At 42.2% G+C, this 20,325-nt stretch overlaps 1 protein-coding gene across 3 annotated transcripts in view; it reads left to right on the forward strand.

Moving 5' to 3' along the window:
• Nucleotides 1-20,325, forward strand: part of pitpnm2 (phosphatidylinositol transfer protein, membrane-associated 2) — a 167,289-nt gene that overhangs the window by 65,243 nt on the left and 81,721 nt on the right. For all 3 annotated transcript variants that reach the window (XM_078227109.1, XM_078227111.1, XM_078227110.1), the window contains exons 5-6: nucleotides 7,480-7,713; nucleotides 11,454-11,795. In XM_078227109.1, coding sequence (XP_078083235.1) covers nucleotides 7,480-7,713; nucleotides 11,454-11,795 — 576 coding nt within the window. The remainder of the gene's footprint in view (nucleotides 1-7,479; nucleotides 7,714-11,453; nucleotides 11,796-20,325) is intronic.

Consider the following 20,325-nt stretch of genomic DNA (forward strand, 5'->3'; position numbering starts at 1 on the left):
ACTTCAACAAGACGTTCCAACTCCTGTATTCAATGTTCTGACCGATAAAACCAAGCATGCCAAATACCTTCTTCACCACTCTGTCCACCTGTGACTCCACTTTCAAGGAGCTATGAACATTGTATCCCTAGATCTCTCTGTTCTGTAACTCTCCCCAACGCCCTACCGTTAACTGAGTAAGTCCTGCCCTGGTTAAATCTACCAAAAGGCATCACCTCACATTTGTCTAAATTAAACTCCATCTGCCATTTGTCAGCCCACTGGCCCAATTGATCAAAACCCTGTTGCAATTGGAGATAACTTTCATCACTGTCCACTATGCCACCAATTGTAGTGTCATCTGCAAACTTACTAACCATATCTCCTATATTCTCATCCAAATCATTAATATAAATGACAAATAAGAATGGACCTAGCACTGATCCCTGAGGCGCACCGCTGGTCACAGGCCTCCAGTTTGAAAAATAACTCTCTACAATCATCCTCTGGCTTCTGTCAAGAAGCCAATTTTGTATCCATTTAGAAATCGCACCCTGGATCCCGTGAGATTTAACCTTATGTAACAACCTACCATGCGGTACCTTGTCAAAGGCCTTGCTAAAGTCCATGCAGACAACATCAACTGCACTGCCCTCATCTACCTTCTTGGTTACCCCTTCAAAAAACTCCATCAAATTTGTGAGACATGATTTTCCACTCACAAAGCCATGCTGACTGTCCCTAATCAGTCCTTGCATCCCAAAATGCCTGTAGATCCTGTCTCTCAAAATACCTTTCAACAATTTACCCGCCACAGATGTGAGGCTCACTGGCCTGTAGTTCCCAGGCTTTTCCCTGCAGCCCTTTTTAAACAAAGGCACAACATTTGCCACTCTCCAATCTTCTGGCAGCTCACCCCTGACTATCGATGACTCAAATATCTCAGCTAGGGGACCCGCAATTTCCTCCCTAGCCTCCCACAATGTCCTGGGATACACTTCATCAGGTCCCGGGGATTTATCTACCTTGATGCACTTTAAGACTCCCAGCATCTCCTTCTCTGTTATATGTACACTCCTCAAGACATCACTATTTATTTCCCCAAGTTCCCTAACATCCATGCTTTTCTCAACAGTAAATACTGATGAGAAATATTCATTTAGGATCTCACCCATCTCTTGTGGATCCACGCATAGATGAACTTGTTGATCCTTAAGAGGCTCCACTCTCTCCCTTGTTACTCTTTTGCCCTTTATGTATTTGTAGAAGCTCTTTGGATTTTCCTTTGCCTTATCTGCCAAAACAATCTCGTGTCCTTTTTCTGCCCTCCTGATTTCTCTCTTAACTCTACTCCTACACCCGCTATACTCTTCAAGGGATTCACTTGATCCCAGCTGCCTATGCATGTCATGTACCTCTTTCTCGTGCGTTGTTGCATAAGAACATAAGGAGCAGGAGTAGGCCATCTGGCCCCTCGAGCCTACTCCACCATTCAGTAAGATCATGGCTGATCTTTTCGTGGACTCAGCTCCACTTACCCGCCCGCTCACCATAGCCCTTAATTTCTTTACTGTTCAAAATTTATCTATCCTTGCCTTAAAAATATTCAATGAGGTAGCCTTAGCCGCTTCACTGGACAGGAAATGCCACAGATTCACAGTCCTTTGTGTGAAGAAGTTCCTCCTCAACTCAGTCCTAAATCTGCTCCCCCCTATTTTGAGGCCATGCCCCCTAGTTCTAGTTTCACCTGCGAGCGGAAACAACTTCCCTGCTTTTATTTTATCTATTCCCTTCATAATCTATAACATCTCCCCATATTCTTCTGAATTCCAATGAGTATAGCCGCAGTCTACTCAGTCTCTCCTCATAAGCCAAACCCCTCAACTCCAGAATCACCCTAGTGAATCTCCTCTGCACCCCCTCAAGTAAGGAGACCCAAACTGTACACAGTACTCCAGGTGTGGCATCACCAGCACCTGATACAGCTGCATCATAACCTCGCTGTTTTTAAACTCCATCCGTCTAGCAATGAAAGACAAAATTCCATTTGCCTTCTTAATTACCTGCTGCACTTGCAAACCAACTTATTGTGATTCATGTGCAAGGACACCCAGGTCCCTTGTCAAATGCCTTCTGGAAATCCAGATACACCACATCCACAGGTTCCCCATTGTCCCCTGCACATGTAATGTTCTCAAAGAATTCCACTAAATTAGTGAAACATGACCTTCCCTTCATGAACCCATGCTGCGTCTCTCCAATGGGACAATTTATATCCAGATGTCTCACAATTCCTTCCTTGATGATAGATTCAAGCACTTTCCCTACTGCAGAAGTTAAGCTAACCAGCCTATAGTTACCTCCCTTATGTCTTACCTCCTTTTTTAACCAATGGCATTACATTTGCTGCTTTCCAATCTGGGGGAACCACTAGTGCATTTGCTATTTCCCCACCATTCCTTTTAATACCCTGGGATGTATTCCACCAGGGCCAGGAGACTTGTATACCTTTAGCCTCATTAGTTTGCCCAACACTACCTCTTTCGTGATAATAGTTTCTAAGTCCTACCTGCCATAGCCTTCCTGTCATCAATTTTTGGCATGTTATTTGTGTCTTCCACTGTGAAAAGCGGCACAAAATACCTGTTCAATGCCTCAGCCATTTTCTCATTTCCAGTTAATACATCCTCCTTCTCATCCTCTAAAGGACCAATGTTTACTTTAGCCACTCTTTTTCATTTTATATATTTGTAGAAACTTTTGCTATTTGTTTTATATTCTGAGCTAGTTTACTCTCATAATCCATCTTACTTTTCTTTATAGCTTTTTTTCATGGCTTTCTGTTGACCTTCAAAGATTTCCCAATCCTCTAGTTTCCCACGAATCTTTGCCACTTTGTATGCATTTTCTTTCAATTTGATACCCTCCTTTAATTCCTTTGATATCCATGGCTGATTATCTCTTTTTCTACAGTCCTTCCTTATCACTGGTATATACTTTTGCTGAGCACTGTGAAAAATCGCTTTGAAAGTCCTCCACTGTTCCTCAATTGTCCCACCATAAAGTTTTTGCTCCCAGTCTACCTCAGCCAACTCCTCCCTCATCCCATTGTAGACTCCTTTGTTTAAGCACAAGATACTGGTATTGGATTTTATCTTCTCACTCTCCATCTGTATTTTAAATTCAACCATACTGTGATCGCTTCTTCCGAGAGGATCCCTAACTATATGATCATGAATTATTCCTGTCTCATTACACAGGACCAGATCTAGGACAGCTTGCTCCCTCGTAGGTTCCATTACATTATCTTCAAGGAAGCTATCGCGGATACATTCTATGAACTCCTCCTCAAGGCTGCCTTGACCGACCTGGTTCGACCAATTGATATGTAGATTAAAATCCCCCATGATAATTGCTGAACCAGTTTTACATGCATCAGTTATTTCTTTGTTTATTTCTCGCCCCACCGTGATATTATTTGGTGACCAATAGACTACGCCAATCAGTGACTTTTTCTCCTTACTATTTCTAATTTCCACCCAAATGGATTCAACCTTTTTTTCCATAGAACCTATATCATCTTTCACTATCGCCCTGATGTCATCCTTAAATATCAGAGCTACACCACCTCCCTTACCTTCCTCCCTGTCCTTCCGAACAGTTTGATACCCCTGGATATTTAACTCCCAGTGGTGACCATCCTGCAACCATGTCCCTGTAATGCCCACCAAATCGTACTCATTCACTATGATTTGTGCCGTCAACTCATTTACCTTGTTTTGAATGCTACGAGCATTCAGATAAAGTGCCCTTATGCTAGTTTTTGTACCTTCTTTTTGAAATCGAACACTTCCATTAATAACATTCCCTGAGTTCTCCTTCCTTTTAACTTTTTTCCTGATTTTTGATGTAGTTGGAACTTTTTCCACATTTTGTCCTTGCTCCCTCCTCCTCTGACTCCTTACATAGGTTCCCATTCCCCGGCATATTAGTTTAAACCCTCCCCCCAACCACTCTAGCAAACACTCCCCTTACGACATCAGTCCCAGTCCTGACCAGATGTAACCTGTCCAATTTGTACAGGTCCCACCTCTTCCAGAACCGGTCCCAATGCCCCAGGAATCTGAAACCCTCTCCCTGACACCATCTCTTCAGCCACGTATTCATCCGATATATCCTGTCGTTTCTACTCTGACTAGCACGTGGCACCGGTAGTAATCCTGAGATTACTACCTTTTGAGGTCCGATTTCTTAACTTTCTTCCGAGCTCCCTGTATTCTGCTTTTAGGACCTCATCCCCTCATTTTTTAACCTATATCATTTGTACCAACGTGTACTATGATCACTGGTTGTTTGCCCTCCCCCTTCAGAATGTCCTGCAGCCGCTCTGAGACATCCTTGATCCTGGCACCAGGGAGGCAACATACCATCCTGGAGTCTCGTTTGCAGCCACAGCAACGCCTGTCTATTCCCCTTACAATTGAATCCCCTAAAACTATTGCACTGGCACACTTTTTCCCCCTCCCCTCTGCAGCAGAACCAACCGTGATGCAACGAGTTTGGCTGCTGCTGCTTTCCCCAAAGAGATCATTCCCCTCAATCTATCCAAAGCCATATTTGCCGTGTTTTGCAGGGGAATGGCCACAGGAGATTCCTGCACTACCTGCCTATCTCTCTCACTCTGTCTGGTGGTCACCCATTCCTTTCCTGCCTGCGGAGGCTGAGCCTGCGGTGTAACCACCTCTCTATATACGTGCTATCCATGATACTCTCTGACATGCGGATGCTCCACAGTGTCTCCAATCGCCGCTCCAGCTCTGAAACTCGAGCTTCCAGGAGCTGCAGCTGGAGACACTTCCCGCACACATGCTGACCCAGGAGACTGGAACTGTCTCCAGCCTGCCACATGGAGCAAGAGGAGCAAACCACAGCTTGGAGCTCTCCTGTCATGTCTTACCCCTTTAAATTAAACTTTTGAAAGATGTTTTATTTCAGATTATATCCAATTCTCCTGGGCGCTGCTTTCCTGCACCTTGTTACTACAAATCTTTACAAACTATAAACCACAGAAATTACATGGAAACATTTTTGTAGTGTACAACAACTGCAATGTCAAGAGTAAAAAGAAAATAAAAAATTACTTACCAATCACTTACCTGCTAGCTGTGACGGCACAGTTTGATTTCCTTTTAGCTCTCTCTTGCCCTCGCGTCTCCCTCGCAGGTCTGCCTCTCCCGAAGATGAGCACCCCTTCTCCCTCGGCACCGAATTCCCACTCGGCTCCAAATTCCCAAAGCCCTCACTCTGGCTGAAACTCACTCTGGCTGCAGTCCTTCTCCCACTGGCACGCACAGGCTCACTGGTGCGATTATACAGGGCCTTGGTGGGGCCACACCAAGAGTATTGTGTGCAGTTTTGGTCTCCTTTTCTGAGGTAGGATGTTCTTGCTCTTGAGGGAGTGCAGTGAAGGTTTACCAGGCTGATTCCGGGGATGGTGGGACTGATGTATGAGGAGAGGTTGACTCGGTTTGGATTGTTTTTGCTGGAGTTCAGACGAATGAGGGGGGATCTCATAGAGACTTATAAAATTCTAACAGGACTAGACAGGGTGGATGCAGGAAGGATGTTCCCGATGATGGGGGAGTCCAGAACCAGGGGTCACAGTCTGAGGATTCAGGGTAGACCATTTAGGACGGAGGCGAGAAGACATTTCTTCACCCAAAGAGTGGTGAGCCTGTGGAATTCATTACCACAGGAAGTAGTTGATGCCAAAACATTGAATGTATTCGAGAGGCGGCTGGCTATAGCACTTGGGGCGAATGGGATCAAAGGTTTTGGGGAAAAAGCAGGATTAGGCAATTGAGTTGGACGATCAGCCATGATCATAATGAATGGCAGAGCAGGCTCTAAGGGCAGAATGGCCTCCTTCTGCTCCTATCTTCTGTGTTTCTGTGTGCGCTGGTTTGTAGCCAAGGTAAATTTTTGCTTGTGCATAATTAAGAATCTCTGTGTGTGCCTATTTGAATATACCAGCACAATTCAAAAAGATCTTCTGTGTGCTAGCATCAGTTTTACAGTAATTACAATTTAGTTTTAAGATCATTTTAAGGCCCATAACTTCCTCAGAGTGACAGTCTGGAATGGATTGTCACTCTTGATGGACTTACCCACATTGAAATTGCAAAGCCTGTCTCATCCATCCTTCCTTGCTCAGACTGAGTGAGACAGGAATAGCGAAACATACCCTTGGCTGCATCGGCAAGGAGTACCTGGGGCTGGGAACAAAGGGAAGCCTCTTTTTACAGCATTAGCTGTGGCAAAGGAGATATTTAGTGGGATAATTTAAAGGAAGAAGGCAAGTTTCAAAGATAAGTGGTTCAGACAATTGGGGATATCGGCAGGGAGGAGGGAGTGTGGGATTGGGTCAGACTCGGGGGGTGGAAGGGTCAGGTGGGTTTAAGATGGGATTGGGGGGGTCAGGTTTGACCAGGGTTTGGTGGAGGGTGGTGTCGGAGATCTGCTGGGGGTTGTGTGCATGCAAGTTCCTCGAGTTCGAAGTGATTTTCTTCCTTCTAAATCTTTCAGAGTAACTATCGGGGTAAAACTGGCAGAACCATCCAAAGTTAACAATTTAAATCACTTCTGTCAGATGGTTCCCAGCCCATCATAATTGGGGAATTAGCATTCCTGGACAATTGCAAAGTAAACCTTTACATGGGAACTTCCGAGAGGGATTCCCCAGCGCATCATTGAGGTGCCCTCTAAATGCGACGCTGGGGAACCAGGAAGCTATGGCCTGAGCAATTTACTGAGATAACATTCGCTTGTTCTGTAATTTGTATTATGTTACATTTAACCATTCATGAATAGTATAAATTAATCAAAAATTCATTGTGTTTTTCACTAATGCTGCAATATCTGGATTTGATCCTGTATAACAAGACATTTACTGATAAAATCATTCAGAGTTGCAAATTGTACATCATTGTTCAAGAAAAATCCTGGTTATATCTGATTAAATCTCAGAGATACTTGGATTGAAAGCTTTGTTCACTTAGACCAAGTTTGTGGCATTTGAAATGCACCATAATAAAAGATTCTTGCTACACGTGACTCAAACCCATCCAAAAACAATCAGATTGGGACAAACGGCACATTGTGTAACGTGAATTGAAGCAATATTGCCCTCTGTACTGTGACATTTCTGATTCTCACCTGCATCTGAGAGGGGACCTATAAGTAGAGGCTAAGAACTTTTACCAGAGGGAAACAGGGTGGTGGGGAGGTGGAGTGACTGCATTGGTGTTCAACTCAGAACAGTTGGCTGTGGACTGAAACTGATTGTCTGCAGATTGTGGATGGACCAATAAGAAGGGAGAAATGATCAGTCTACTGCTTGTATTGCATTTCTATTCTATAAACTGTAGTCTTGTTTATTGATTTTGTTTCAATGTTGTTTCTTGACCCCTGATATACTTACTTTGTGCCTCTGTGTCCCAGATCCGATTGATATTGTCAAAGACCCCATTCCTCCTAATGAATACAAAACAGAAGAGGACCCTAAACTGTACAAGTCTTTCAAGACAGGAAGGGGCCCCCTGTCTGATGACTGGATACAGGAGTGCAGGAAAAAGCCTGGGAAGATGCCAATTATGTGTGCATACAAACTCTGCAAAGTCGAGTTTCGCTACTGGGGAATGCAGTCCAAAATCGAGCGATTCATCCATGATGTAGGTAAGTGTGGCAGCTGCAACTTTACACACTTATCAGGAAAAGATGTCTTTTCCACGAAACTCTATTGTTAAACATGTAAGCTAAAAATAATTCAGCGTTCTATAGTGTTTTCAAGTCTTGCTATGAAGGGTGACAAAAGCAGAATTATTTTCACTGGTTACCAACTTGGTGGGTAATCAGAGAACGGCACCTATAAAGAATTTATCACATCAACACGGACCATTGACCAGGGAGACATCAAGGTTAAACTTTGCATTTTAACTTTTTGAATTACATTTTGCCTTAATGCGCTACTCATGGGAGTATATAATTTAGTGACAGAGCTGTATGTTGCATATAGTTTCTGCAGTCCTCTCTTAGAAATGAACGCAGCTGGTTACTGTGAAATTGGTTTGGAAACCACCTCCTTTTAGCTGTGTCCTGTTTGAAAACTTTCATGCAAATATTAGCTCGCTAAGTGGATTTAAACCAGCAGGATCGAAAACAAATTAGTGTGAGCAATTGAGTGTGATTCCCATGTAGTGCCATGAAATATTCAAGCTTTGAACTTGGAAATATGTCCTGCTGGCTAGGGCTCTAACAACATGGAGATTCTGATTCTTTGAGCTAACGAGGAGCTACAAGTCTATTTTGTCTTTAGCGTTTAACTTCAATTAGAAGCAAAATGACATGGATTGTAGACAAGAGGCTATCGCATCCAATAAAATGGCTAAGTATAGAATTATACATTTTATTGCAGGTAACTAGCAGAGCAGGTTTAACAAAAATAGAAGATACTGGAAATCTACAGCGGGTTAGTCAGCAACTGTGAGTTAGTCAGCAACTGTTAGAGGGATTAGCAGGTAAATGTGTAGGGATAAGGGGGTAGGGCCGGGGTGGGATTGTGGTTGGTGCAGACTCGATGGGCCGAATGGCCTCTTTCTGCACTGTAGGGTTTCTATGATTCTACGATAAACAGGCTAACTTCTCAGACATTTCCCTTTGTTTGGAATTCAGTTCTACAGTCGGCTAAAACATCAACCTATCTGACTTCTCCAACAGTACTTGACCTGTGTGCCTGCCTCCAACACATTCTGTTTCTGTTCCAGATTTCCAACAGTTGCAGATTTTTTGGTTTTCTCTTCATTAGAATTTGTTTAGGTTTTTCCTTTATGAGAATTATCTTTTCATTAATTTTTGGAGCAAGTTCTATCTGAATCAGTCAGAGCCCTGACACAGTGGACCAATGATTTCAATCAGATAATAAATACCAAGTATTCATATTTATTATGTGTCAATCGAAGGATATTCAGTGTTGGAGAGTAGAACACTCTACATTTCAGGAATCCTGTGTCAGCATTCACTCCACAACATTTAACACAACTAGAATTAAAATAAAAGCAAAATACTGTGGATGCCGGAGATTGGAAATAAAAACAGAAAATGCTGGATGTACTCATCAAGTCTGGCAGCGTCTGTGGAGAGAATAGCAGTTAACGTTTCAAGTTCAACATGACTCTTCTTTGGAACTGAATTAAGATAACCCTCACTCTGCCCAATAATATACTTCAAGCTCAGAAAAGCAGCTCTCGCTGCAATCTTCTCCGTTTTTAATACCATCTATCATTAGATTGCTCTTATTACACTCAGTTATTGTTAAATGAGGGCTAGTTTTGTGCTACTGGAGGCCTACTGGAACAGATTGGAACTGACCAAACTCCTGGGTAATCAAAAGCAAAGAAAGGTTAGAAACTTGTATCTATGCTCACGTTCTGTCCCAGATATCCACAGATGCATGGCCAGTAAAAGGGTCATCACACTATCTTATTATTCATCACAGGGTTTTCCAAGGTGCCCAAAGTGAGGTTGTTACTCATATGGAGGTACAAAAGTAATTGGAAACAGTACCTAACTGTGTAACTCATCTTACGACCGCTTGCTATTATTTGTAACAGCCACTTAAACCATAAGCTAAAAGTACTAACAGCATAGCTGACTAAATTGACCCCACAGTAAATGAACAATCCCTATTAATAATGATTAAACTTGAATAAAGAAAAAAAGTGTGCATGCTCTGAAAACCGAACATGCACAATACCAGTTGTCCACTTCTGTTGCATCTTAGTCCCCAGATATTGTTATGTTTAGTGAATTATTTTGAAACAGATGCTGATTAAAAATTCACTGGTGTCATAAATTCTGTCCAGATGATAATTGGCTACCTGTAATTACAGTATCCAACCCATTGCTATCAATAAGGTAACCATATTCCATGCGAACCATGGAATATAGGAAAATAATTTTTTTCATTAAACTTGATAATTGGCCCCTTCTAGCCATGTAATTTGCTGAATTATTTTCTATTAATAAGTAGAATTGTGTTATCATTTATTACATAATGAAACAATGATGCAGCATGAAGGTTTTCTTTCGCCAAGTGTCTGACACTCGTGGAGAATCATCATGGAAAGCAAGTAACCGAGAAACCTGTGTATGTAGGATTTCTGTTTGTTTGATGTGGAGTTTTACACTTTACGGTTTGGTGTATTTCTTTTTTACCCTCTGGAGTTCACCCACCATACATTGAATTCCAAAAAAGTGAAATGTGGAAAAGTCAACACTGCTTGAATGACTGCTCCCAACACTTTAACTCAGCTCTGATGAAGGGTCATCCAGGCTCTCAACGTTGACTCTATTCTCTCTCCACAGGTGCTGTCAGATCTGCTGAGATATTCCAGCATTTTCTGTTTTTGTTTCAGATTCCACAGTAACTTGCTTTTATTTTTACTTTATGCCTTCTATGTAGTTCATACACAAAATCTTAAAGAGGCTTAAAGAGAGGAATAATTTGAGTTTGTTTCTGTATGTGTGTTTGCCGCCTTTAAACTTGTATTTTATTTCTGTAATGACGTTTCATTTTAGGCAATTTCTGCATTTCCATTTGAAAAGCGTAAGTGATTTTACTGGAGAAAGGAACTTTCTCATCTTGCTCATCTAATTTTTGAGAAGCAAACATGAGGAGTAGTGGGCAAGAGGAGGCATCTGAGAAACGGGGAGGTAAATGCCAGGGCGCCTCAGCATGCTGTAATCTGACAGTTTCCCAGGAATGGTCACTGGTGGACATTTGCTTATGTCCAACCTAAACTAGCCACCCATTAGCTTAGAGGTTCTATGGAGTCGTACTGAAAGATCCCTGTCCAGTGATTTGCCTACCCTCCAGGTATCAGTAATTACCCAGACAAGCTGTCCAAGCGTCAACCCTGATGTACTGTGACCAATGTGGCTGAGCCTTGCAGAGATGACTTAGAGGCTCAACTATCTGTTGTGATCTTAGAACCACCTCAACTCCAAAGGGTTCCTGCTTCTGTCCTTCTCTCTCCTTTCCAATAATCCACCAAAAGAGTCCAGTTATTAAGTGACAAGGGTTTAAGCCCTTCTTAATGGACATTAACTAAAAAGTGGGCTTTTATGACAGTTGGTGATAGTTTCATGGTTACCATTACTAAGACTAACTTTATAATTCCAGATTTATTAATTGAATTGAAATTCCAGCTGGTGCCGTGGTAGGATTTGAAGCCATGTCCCCAGAGCATATTCCATTAAAGAATGAAGAAATAAGACAGCAGGAAAACGTCTGTGTGTACCACCATGTGTTTGTTTAATCCAGTCCTACTTTTATTTAGGAGCCATGGCTTTAATATGTACAAATGAATTTAGATTCATGCATCTAATTGATTTAAAACTGTCTTTGTGCATTGCAGGTTTAAGGAAAGTTATGCTGAGAGCTCACCGACAGGCATGGTGCTGGCAAGACGAATGGTACGGCCTCACCATGGAAGATATCCGGCGACTGGAGCGAGAAACACAGCTCATGCTGGCCCAAAGAATGGCCCAGTTCAACTTGAACGATGGTGAAACTGAACAAGTCAGCCCGAGTCAGTCCCCCAGTGAGAGAGATCTGGACGCCAACAATTCCATCATTGCCCTCGATCCAGAACCCAACAGTGCCAACCTGAAGGACTTCCCTGCCTCCTTAACAGAGAGATCGCTGACTAAACAGTGGTCCACATCATCCAAATCATCACGCTCATCAAAGAGAGGAGGTAGTGTCTGGAAACTCCTTCCTTACTGCTTTCTTAAGAGCTCCTTTAAAACAAAAATACCAATTTTACTTTCCTCCCTCATTCTCTCTCTTCATTATTGTATCCAGGGTAATTCTGCCTAACATTTAGATCTCAATCCAGCATCATTTATCACATTGCAGTTTGTGGAAGCTTGCTGTGCACAATTAACTGGCTGCTTCGTTTTCTCCTGTTACAACTGTGACAGCACTTCAAAAGCACATTGACTGGAAAGTGCTTTGGGACTTCAAGAAGTCTTGGAAGGTGTTATATAAACACAGGTCAGCTCTGATGAAGGGTCATACAGACTCGAAACGTCGGCTCTATTCTCTCTCCACAGATGCTGTCCAACCTGCTGAGACTTTCCAGAATTTTCTGTTTTTGTTTCAGATTCCAGCATCCACAGTAATTTACTTTTATGTTATATAAATACAAGTCTGTCTTTCTTTCTTCTATCTTAGTCACCTAGTTTTATTTCTTTGGCCTTTCTCTCCTCCCATTTTAAAAGCATTGACTTCTTGCTGGAGTACAGATTACACATTTGCCAGTTGCCCCCCCAGCACCGCATCCAAGTGGCGTAGCTGGTGTGTGAGCTGAGGCAGGATTAACCACATGGGCCATCACATAGGAACATAGAAAAACTACAGCACAAAACAGGCCTGTCAGCCCCACAAGTTGTGCCGAACATATCCCTACCTTTTAGGCCTACCTATAACCCTCCATCCTATTAAGTCCCATGTACTCATCCAGGAGTCTCTTAAAAGACCCTATTGAGTTTGCCTCCACCACCACTGACGGCAGCCGATTCCACTCGCCCACCACCCTCTGTGTGAAAAACTTCCCCCTAACATTTCCCCTGTACCTACCCCCCAGCACCTTAAACCTGTGTCCTCTCGTAGCAGCCATTTCCACCCTGGGAAAAAGTCTCTGAGAGTCCACCCGATCTATGCCTCTCAACATCTTATATACCTCTATTAGGTCTCTTCTCATCCTACGTCTCTCCAAGGAGAAAAGACCGAGCTCCCTCAGCCTATCCTCATAAGGCATGCCACTCAATCCAGGCAACATCTAAATCTAATCCTCCTTTGGCAAGACATCCACACTCTCAGTTCCAGCAGAGAGCTGGCAGAATGGCAGCTTTGATCAAGTTTTGCCCCTGCAATTCCTCTCTTTCTTCTCTGTAACTTTATCTGGATAAACTTGTGTTTCCTGTCAAAATAAGTTTTAGTATTTCTTTAATGGTGGAATTTCAAACTTGAAATATGAATATAATATTAAACAAGAAACAATTGGATAATCCTGCTAGTTTGATTGCTCAGCTACGCTCTGTTTCCGTTATCAAGTCCCAAGTGGCATTCCTCTTTTTTTAATCTGTGGATGAGTTCAGTGCCCTCGGTTTAGATGTTAATTCATATTGATTCGGCTCTCCAAGCCAAACTTCAACCATTGAAGTTGTGACCAAATAAATAATGCAAGTGAGTTCCTCCAACAATTGATATTTATTTTATTTTCACTTTGTGTTGTGTATGTTAAATTGTTAAGCAAATATTCCATGTTAGTGGGTTTCCATGATCTTTTGAGTTCCCTTTCTGATGCAGTTCACCAGTACATCACAGGCGCTTAGCAGCTGCTGTCTTTCAACGCGGGTCTGCTTCTGTGGAGCCGAACTCTTTGTTGTAGCGCCAGCTGGCCACAAAAGCCCAATTTGTTGAGGCATGTGACAGCGGAATATTGTGTAGTGCCCAGCAGTGTAAGTGAAAAAGCAAGCTGGGCTTTGAGGGGAGAGCAAGAACTCAGAGCAGCATGACTGTCATTGTCCAAAGCATTTCAGAGGCATCAAAGACTTGCTTCCCCTGACAAGACCCCTGATGAGATCTCTACAGTTTCTGCCTTTTCTATAGTGAGAAGCACAGAATTCAGAATGATGGAATTTTTTTTTGAAAATGCCCTTTTGTTCAATTTTCAATATTTTTCCAATTCTCAGTTTTTTGAAGTAATTAAACAGAAATGTGGGTTCTTCAATACTGATGGTGCTCGCCTTTTTAAATACATTTATTTGAACAGTATGAAGTGCACCGTTTGTCATTCTCCAAAGTGATAATTGTTTGGAAGGAGTAGAACATAGAATCCCTAAAGTAAGTGTGAAGTAATTCTGAGTGGTCACCTAGTTGACATCTTACCTCAGGACTGACCTCGCGTGCTCTGTATGCCACTCCTGTCACTTGCATGGAGGCAGGTGCTGCCAAAGGACTAGCATTGAACTGAGATCCATATTTCTATTGTGATCCTACATAAAAAGGAAAAAGAAAGACTTGCATTTTTGTAGTGCCTTTCATGACTTCAGAATGTCCCAAAATGCTTCACCTACTTCAGTGAAGTAGGTTCTAATGTGCCATCTTTGTTGTAATGTAAGAGATTTTCCAGCTAATTTACACGCAGCAGGCTCCCACAAACAGCGATGAAATAATGATGAGGTTATTTGTTTTTAGTGATGATGACTGTGGGGAAATATTGATTGGGCTCTGGGTAGAACACCTCTGCTCTTCTTTGGAATAGTGATTATGGGATTGTTTGCACCCACCTTTGTTTGGAGGGGGTGATGTGTCAAACAGGGACGTCTCATCGCAAAGGTGGTACCTCCAAATGGCACAGCGTCCTGTCAGTACAGCGTCCTCTCAGTGCAGCGTCCTCTCAGTACTGCACGAGGGGTGGCTGTCTGCATTGCGTGTACAAATCACTTCACCATGGGCTTGGGCTGCTTCTAATTCAGAATGTATAACCTTCTGCAAGGATTGCAATGCAATTCTGGTGGTTCACACAGGAGTTCCACATTATCTTTCTCCACTTCTGGAGAATTCATGAGCAAGCTATTCTGTTCAGGTTAACCATCAGTCACATTTACTACCAGCGAGGAATTCACAAGTTGATTGCAGCTCATTAATGTTTACGTTGCAAACTATTTTCACATTTGCAAAGTATGCTGCAGTTTTTGATCGTACCTTTCCAAAACATTGAAAATTAATCCTTGGGTATATTTTTGTGCATGATGACAGCAGTGGGCATATTCTCTATCACCATGCTGACTTGAAAAATAATAGGTTGAACTGAGAGATAAAAGATAAAATATTATTCTAAGGCCAGAAAAGGTGAGACATGATACATGGCATCCTGCTCTGTTGTTACCTGGATCCGTTTGAGTTTCAAAAGCATCAGAAATTTGGCCAAAACAATCTTCATGTGATGTACTCCCTTTGAACAGTACATTTGTCAAAAATATTTGTTTGTTCTTATCTGTGCCTGTGTTTGATGTATGCTTCCATCAGTGAGAACGCAGCCCAAAATGAGGTATTAATATGTGGAAGATTCTGGTTCTAATCAGAGAAATGCTTGCATTACAACCATATTTATATTCTTTCTTCAATTTTATTTTTTCATAGTTGCAGTGAGCACTATAAATAATCTGTATCGCAGACTGTATAATCAAGCTTTGTACATTTCTGAAGATAAATGGCTCCTTTACTCTGCATTGAGTTGTGGTTGCCAATATCCCGGATTGATTTCAGTCAGAATGAGCTACGACTTTGCTGAAAGCCTCCTGGAAGATCTGTGATATTGACGCCATCTGTTACTTGCGAAGTGGTTTATTTATAGAAATTATTAGCAATGTGGTGCTGACGTCTTTTGCTGCGTGAATTAACTCTGTCATTCAAACTGGATCTTTGTGCTTTCTCAAATGGGTAGGACTGTTCAGTAAAGAACTGTAGCAGTGAAGGGGAAATATATCACTCCCTCCACATCTCCTCTTGGTCTGCACTGATCTGTCATTAGATCAGCCTGCAATATTTTGGGGAAAATTAAATTGAATCCTTTCGTAAACAGGACAGACTGATGAAATCATTTGACAATATGGTTCATGGCTCAATACATTGTCCTGCTTTTAATGACCTTATTGATTAGGAATATTTCACAATATAATTTTACTAATCCCAGAGTAATGGAAAAGATGGCAGTAATTGAAAACTATATCCATTGAATATTAGAGAGTTCTATTGTGATATTGATGCTAAAGCATGAATGAATTTTATTCAGTAAGGTTTCTTGCTTTCCTTCACTTTTGAGGTGCACTGCTTAATTCAGGATAGGTTTTCTGATCCATCCCTGTAACCAACGTATATTCTATCAATGTGTATTAAAATTAAATCTTTGTTTCAGTTTCTTGCCAAAATGCTGCTGCATTTTTGGAAGGATTTGAAAATATCATGCATTTGAAAACTTATTCTGAGTGAAGTTTTTCAGCTTTGTACTTCTCTCTCCTTAAAACCGGACATTTTGCTACGTTAAAAAAGTTCTGTAATTGCAGGTTGTTGTTGTTGATTCACGATTGCTTTGAACTTAACGGCCACTCAAACAATAATGCCAGTCGTTAGAATGTTGTGTATCGAATACAGTGGTTTCTCACTGACATTTGGACATTGCACTTTTCTACAATTAACTTAAACTAATTGTCTCATATTTTACAAAACAACAAATCACAAATAATAATGCACGCAACACACGAGTTGAGTGCAGAATGGATAGATTCAGAATGCAGCAAAGATGGCCTGAAAAATAATCAGGCAGGAGAAAGTGAATAGAGAGCAAGCTAGCACGAAACATAAAAACAGACAATAAAAGCTGTTCTAAGTACATTGAAAGGAAGAGAGAAGTAAGCCTCTTAAAGTAATTATGGGGAACAAGGAAATGGCAGGGGAGATAAATAGATATTTTGGTATCGATACTTTACAGTACCCTAGTCGACTTCCCTAGCTTTGTCATTCTGAAGCCTATTATGCCTCACTATGCTGTCTATCAAACCACTTAAATTTTGTGTCATCTGCAGATTTGGAGATCATGGCCACGATTCTCCCATCCTGACCCGCAACTTTTCGGTCGGGTCGCGGTGGGAGATGTGCGTCGCCGGCCTTGTTCCGGGATTTGCACATGCACCGGGAATGCATGCGCACCTCCCAGAGCTAGAGCACTGGAAACCAGCAGGAAGCAATTTGAATCTTTTTTTAATATGCTTTAAGTGTTTTTTAAATGTGATTATCAGGAACTTACCTGTCCCGATTGAATCTCCCAACCCGCCAGGAGTACTTCATTCCGGCGGGGTTCAGGTTAGCTCCCCACATTCAGGGAACTAGCGGGAAAGCTCACTGGAATGAAGGGGGGGGGGCAATCGGGACCCCCCCCCCCCCCCCAGGTTGTCAGGTGGTGGGGGGGTGGTGCCCCCCTGGGAATGGGCATCCCAAGCATAGTAAAAAATATGGAGGAGGAATTAAATACAGCCAGCATCTCCAGAGAATTAGTTTTAGGCAAATTAATGGAGTTAAAGACTGACAAGTCCCTGGAGCTGATGGTGTGCACCCCAGGATCTTAAAGAAGGTAGCGACAGAGATAAATAGTCATTGTCCAAAAGCCCTTGGACTCAGAGGCTGTGCAAACGTTTGGAAAACTGACAATGTAGTTCTCTTGTTCAAAACGGGAAGCAGGCAAAATGCAGGAAGCTACAAGCCGGGTTGTCTAACTTCAGTTACTGGAAAAATATTGTCACAACACCAGGTTAAAGTCCAACAGATTTATTTGGTAGCATGAGCTTTCAGAGCGCCGCTCCTTCATCAGGTGAGTGCCCTAATGAAGGAGCAGCGCTCCGAAAGCTCGTGCTACCAAATAAACCTGTTGGACTTTAACCTGGTGTTGTGAGATTCCTTACTGTGCACACCCCAGTCCAACGCCGGCAACTCCACATCATGGAAAAATATTAGAATTGATTCAGGTTATGGGTTAGTGAAAGGGTTTTTTGATTTGATTTATTAGTGTCACATGTATTAGTGTATATAGTGAAAAGTATTGCTTCTTGTGCACTGTACAGACAAAGCATACCATACATAGAGAAGGAAAGGATAGAGTGCAGAATGTAGTGTTACAGTCATAGCTAGGGAGAGAAAGATCAACTTAATATGAGGTGGGTCCATTCAAAAGTCTGATGGCAGCAGGGAAGAAGCTGCTCTTGAGTCGGTTGGTACGTGACCTCAGACTTTTGTATCTTTTTCCCGATGGAATAAGGTGGAAGAAAGAATGTCCAGGGTGCGTGGGGTCCTTGATTATGCTGGCTGCTTTTCCAAGGCAGTGGAAAGTGTAGACAGAGTCAATGGATGGGAGGCTGGTTTGCGTGATAGACTGGGCTTCGTTCATGACCCTTTGTAGTTTCTTGCGGTCTTGGGTAGAGCAGGAGCCATACCAAGCTGTGATACAACCAAAAAGAATGCTTTACATGGTGCATCTGTAAAATTTGGTGAGAGTCGTAGCGGACATGTCAAATTTCCTTAGTCTTCTGAGAAAGCAGAGGTGTTGGTGGGCGTCAACGTGGACCATTTCCACTTCATCAGTATGAAAATAAGGCAGGAAAATGGACACAGTGAGTGTTAGATCAGCCATGAACGAATTAACTGGCAGAACAAGCTCAAAGGGCTTAATGACCTACTCCCAATCCTCAGTGATCCACTCTCTCCCAATCCTTGGTGATCCACTCTCTCCCAATCCTTGGTGATCCACTCTCTCCCAATCCTCAGTGATCCACTCTCTCCCAATCCTTGGTGATCCACTCTCTCCCAATCCTTGGTGATCCACTCTCTCCCAATCCTTGGTGATCCACTCTCTCCCAATCCTTGGTGATTCACTCTCTCCCAATCCTTGGTGATCCACTCTCTCCCAATCCTTGGTGATCCACTCACTCCCAATCCTCGGTGATCCACTCACTCCCAATCCTCTGCGATCTACTCACTCCCAGTCCTCAGCGATCCACTCACTCCCAGTCCTCACTGATCCACTTTTGCACCTTGTCTCCAAACGCATTAAGGTTATCATTCTGCCCACTGTCTTCCCCGTAACTCCATCTTTAGAACATCATCTAACCTTGCTTCTCCTCGTTTGTGCTGGGCAGTTTTAACTCTGAGCCGTGTGTTCTGCCGCTTCTGTGGATTTCTTCCCCAAATGACGCGGCTCTCCACCTTTTAAAACAATCACCAAGTGTTAAGCTATTTGTGTAGATTGAATAATTTTGGCTTGAAGTCCCTTGAATTCGAAGGCTAAGGGTTGATTTAATTTATTTAAAATGATAAAACGATTCAAAAAGGTTGATACCGAGAAACTATTTCCTCTTGTGGAGAATTTCAGAACAGCGGAAGCCTTACATAAAATTAGCATTAGTCTAATTACATTTTATCTTTATGTAAGATATCTTTGTACATGAAGGGTAGTGAAAGCTTGAAACACTCTCTTCAGACCCGAAGATTGGGAACCAATTAAAATCTTCAAAACTGAAATTATGTTCTGATTCCCATTGAAATCGATAACTTTAAAAAATAAATTCGAACTTCCAATTAATAGCTGAATGAATGAAACAAGAAGATTTCACATTTTACGATGTTTACTGTAACAGACTAAAAGCACTATTAACTGAACACCACTAATGTAGGCCAAAACTATAGAATAGAACTTTTATTACAACCAGAAGAACCCATCATCAGGTACATGGTACACTGTCCTTTAAGTAGACATTCAATCCTGGATCAATCCAAAATGACTTTTACCTCCTGAGGCTTTACTTCTGGCCTTTTCCTTTCCCAGCAAGGAAACTTTTAACTCTAGAACTATCTTTCATGGTGCAAATTTTCCTGGAGTCTTCTCCCTTGAGCTAAAACTAGGCAAATCTTCTACCTCAGTTTAACTCCTCACAAATGTGGTCTTTCCAATCTGAGTGTGAGTTCCCACCCAAATTCCTGTGTGATGAACTGCAGCAACTCGCTGTCTGTAGCTGCTCTCCCCCTCCTGGATCCCGGCAGAGTAACCCAGCTGTCTGTGATATTTAGTGATATTTTAAGGGAGCTTGTAACCCAATCTTTACAATGGCTTCCTTTGTTCTCTTCCCCATGGCAATGTGAATCACATAAACCTCGTATCCAGTAAAAATGCTGATTAGCTATTCTTTGAACCCAACGCTGGAATCAGACAGTTTAAAGTATACCCTTTTATGACCTGACATTTTTGACATTTTCCTGTGATTTGGAGACCCAAAGTCCGTCTACCATCATTATAAGTGCTTTCGGCATTGTAAGCAAGTGTGAATACCTTGCACCCTTTTCCCAGTAAAACGATATAAACCTTCCTTTAAACTTTAACAGCCCCATCACCCAGACCTGTTGTCTGGCAGACTGCTGCACAGGTCATGTGACCACCTTAATTTTACCGTAAATCAAGATCACTACACTTTGGCTGTGACTGCCTTTTATGTGTGTCCTGCTGTCCTGATATTGTAGTCTAACACTCTGGGGTTTTTTAATTGCTGGATGGATTTGTTAAGGTCTAAAACCTCTTTCAGCTCCTTCCTCAGTTTAGTTTGAGCCTCTGGGGTCAATAGTTTGTATTAGTTTTGATGCAGAATTGCATTGTTGACTATCTGTCACCCAAACCA

Source organism: Mustelus asterias, chromosome 13, assembly GCF_964213995.1.
Source record: "Mustelus asterias chromosome 13, sMusAst1.hap1.1, whole genome shotgun sequence".
Lineage (NCBI taxonomy): Eukaryota > Metazoa > Chordata > Chondrichthyes > Carcharhiniformes > Triakidae > Mustelus > Mustelus asterias.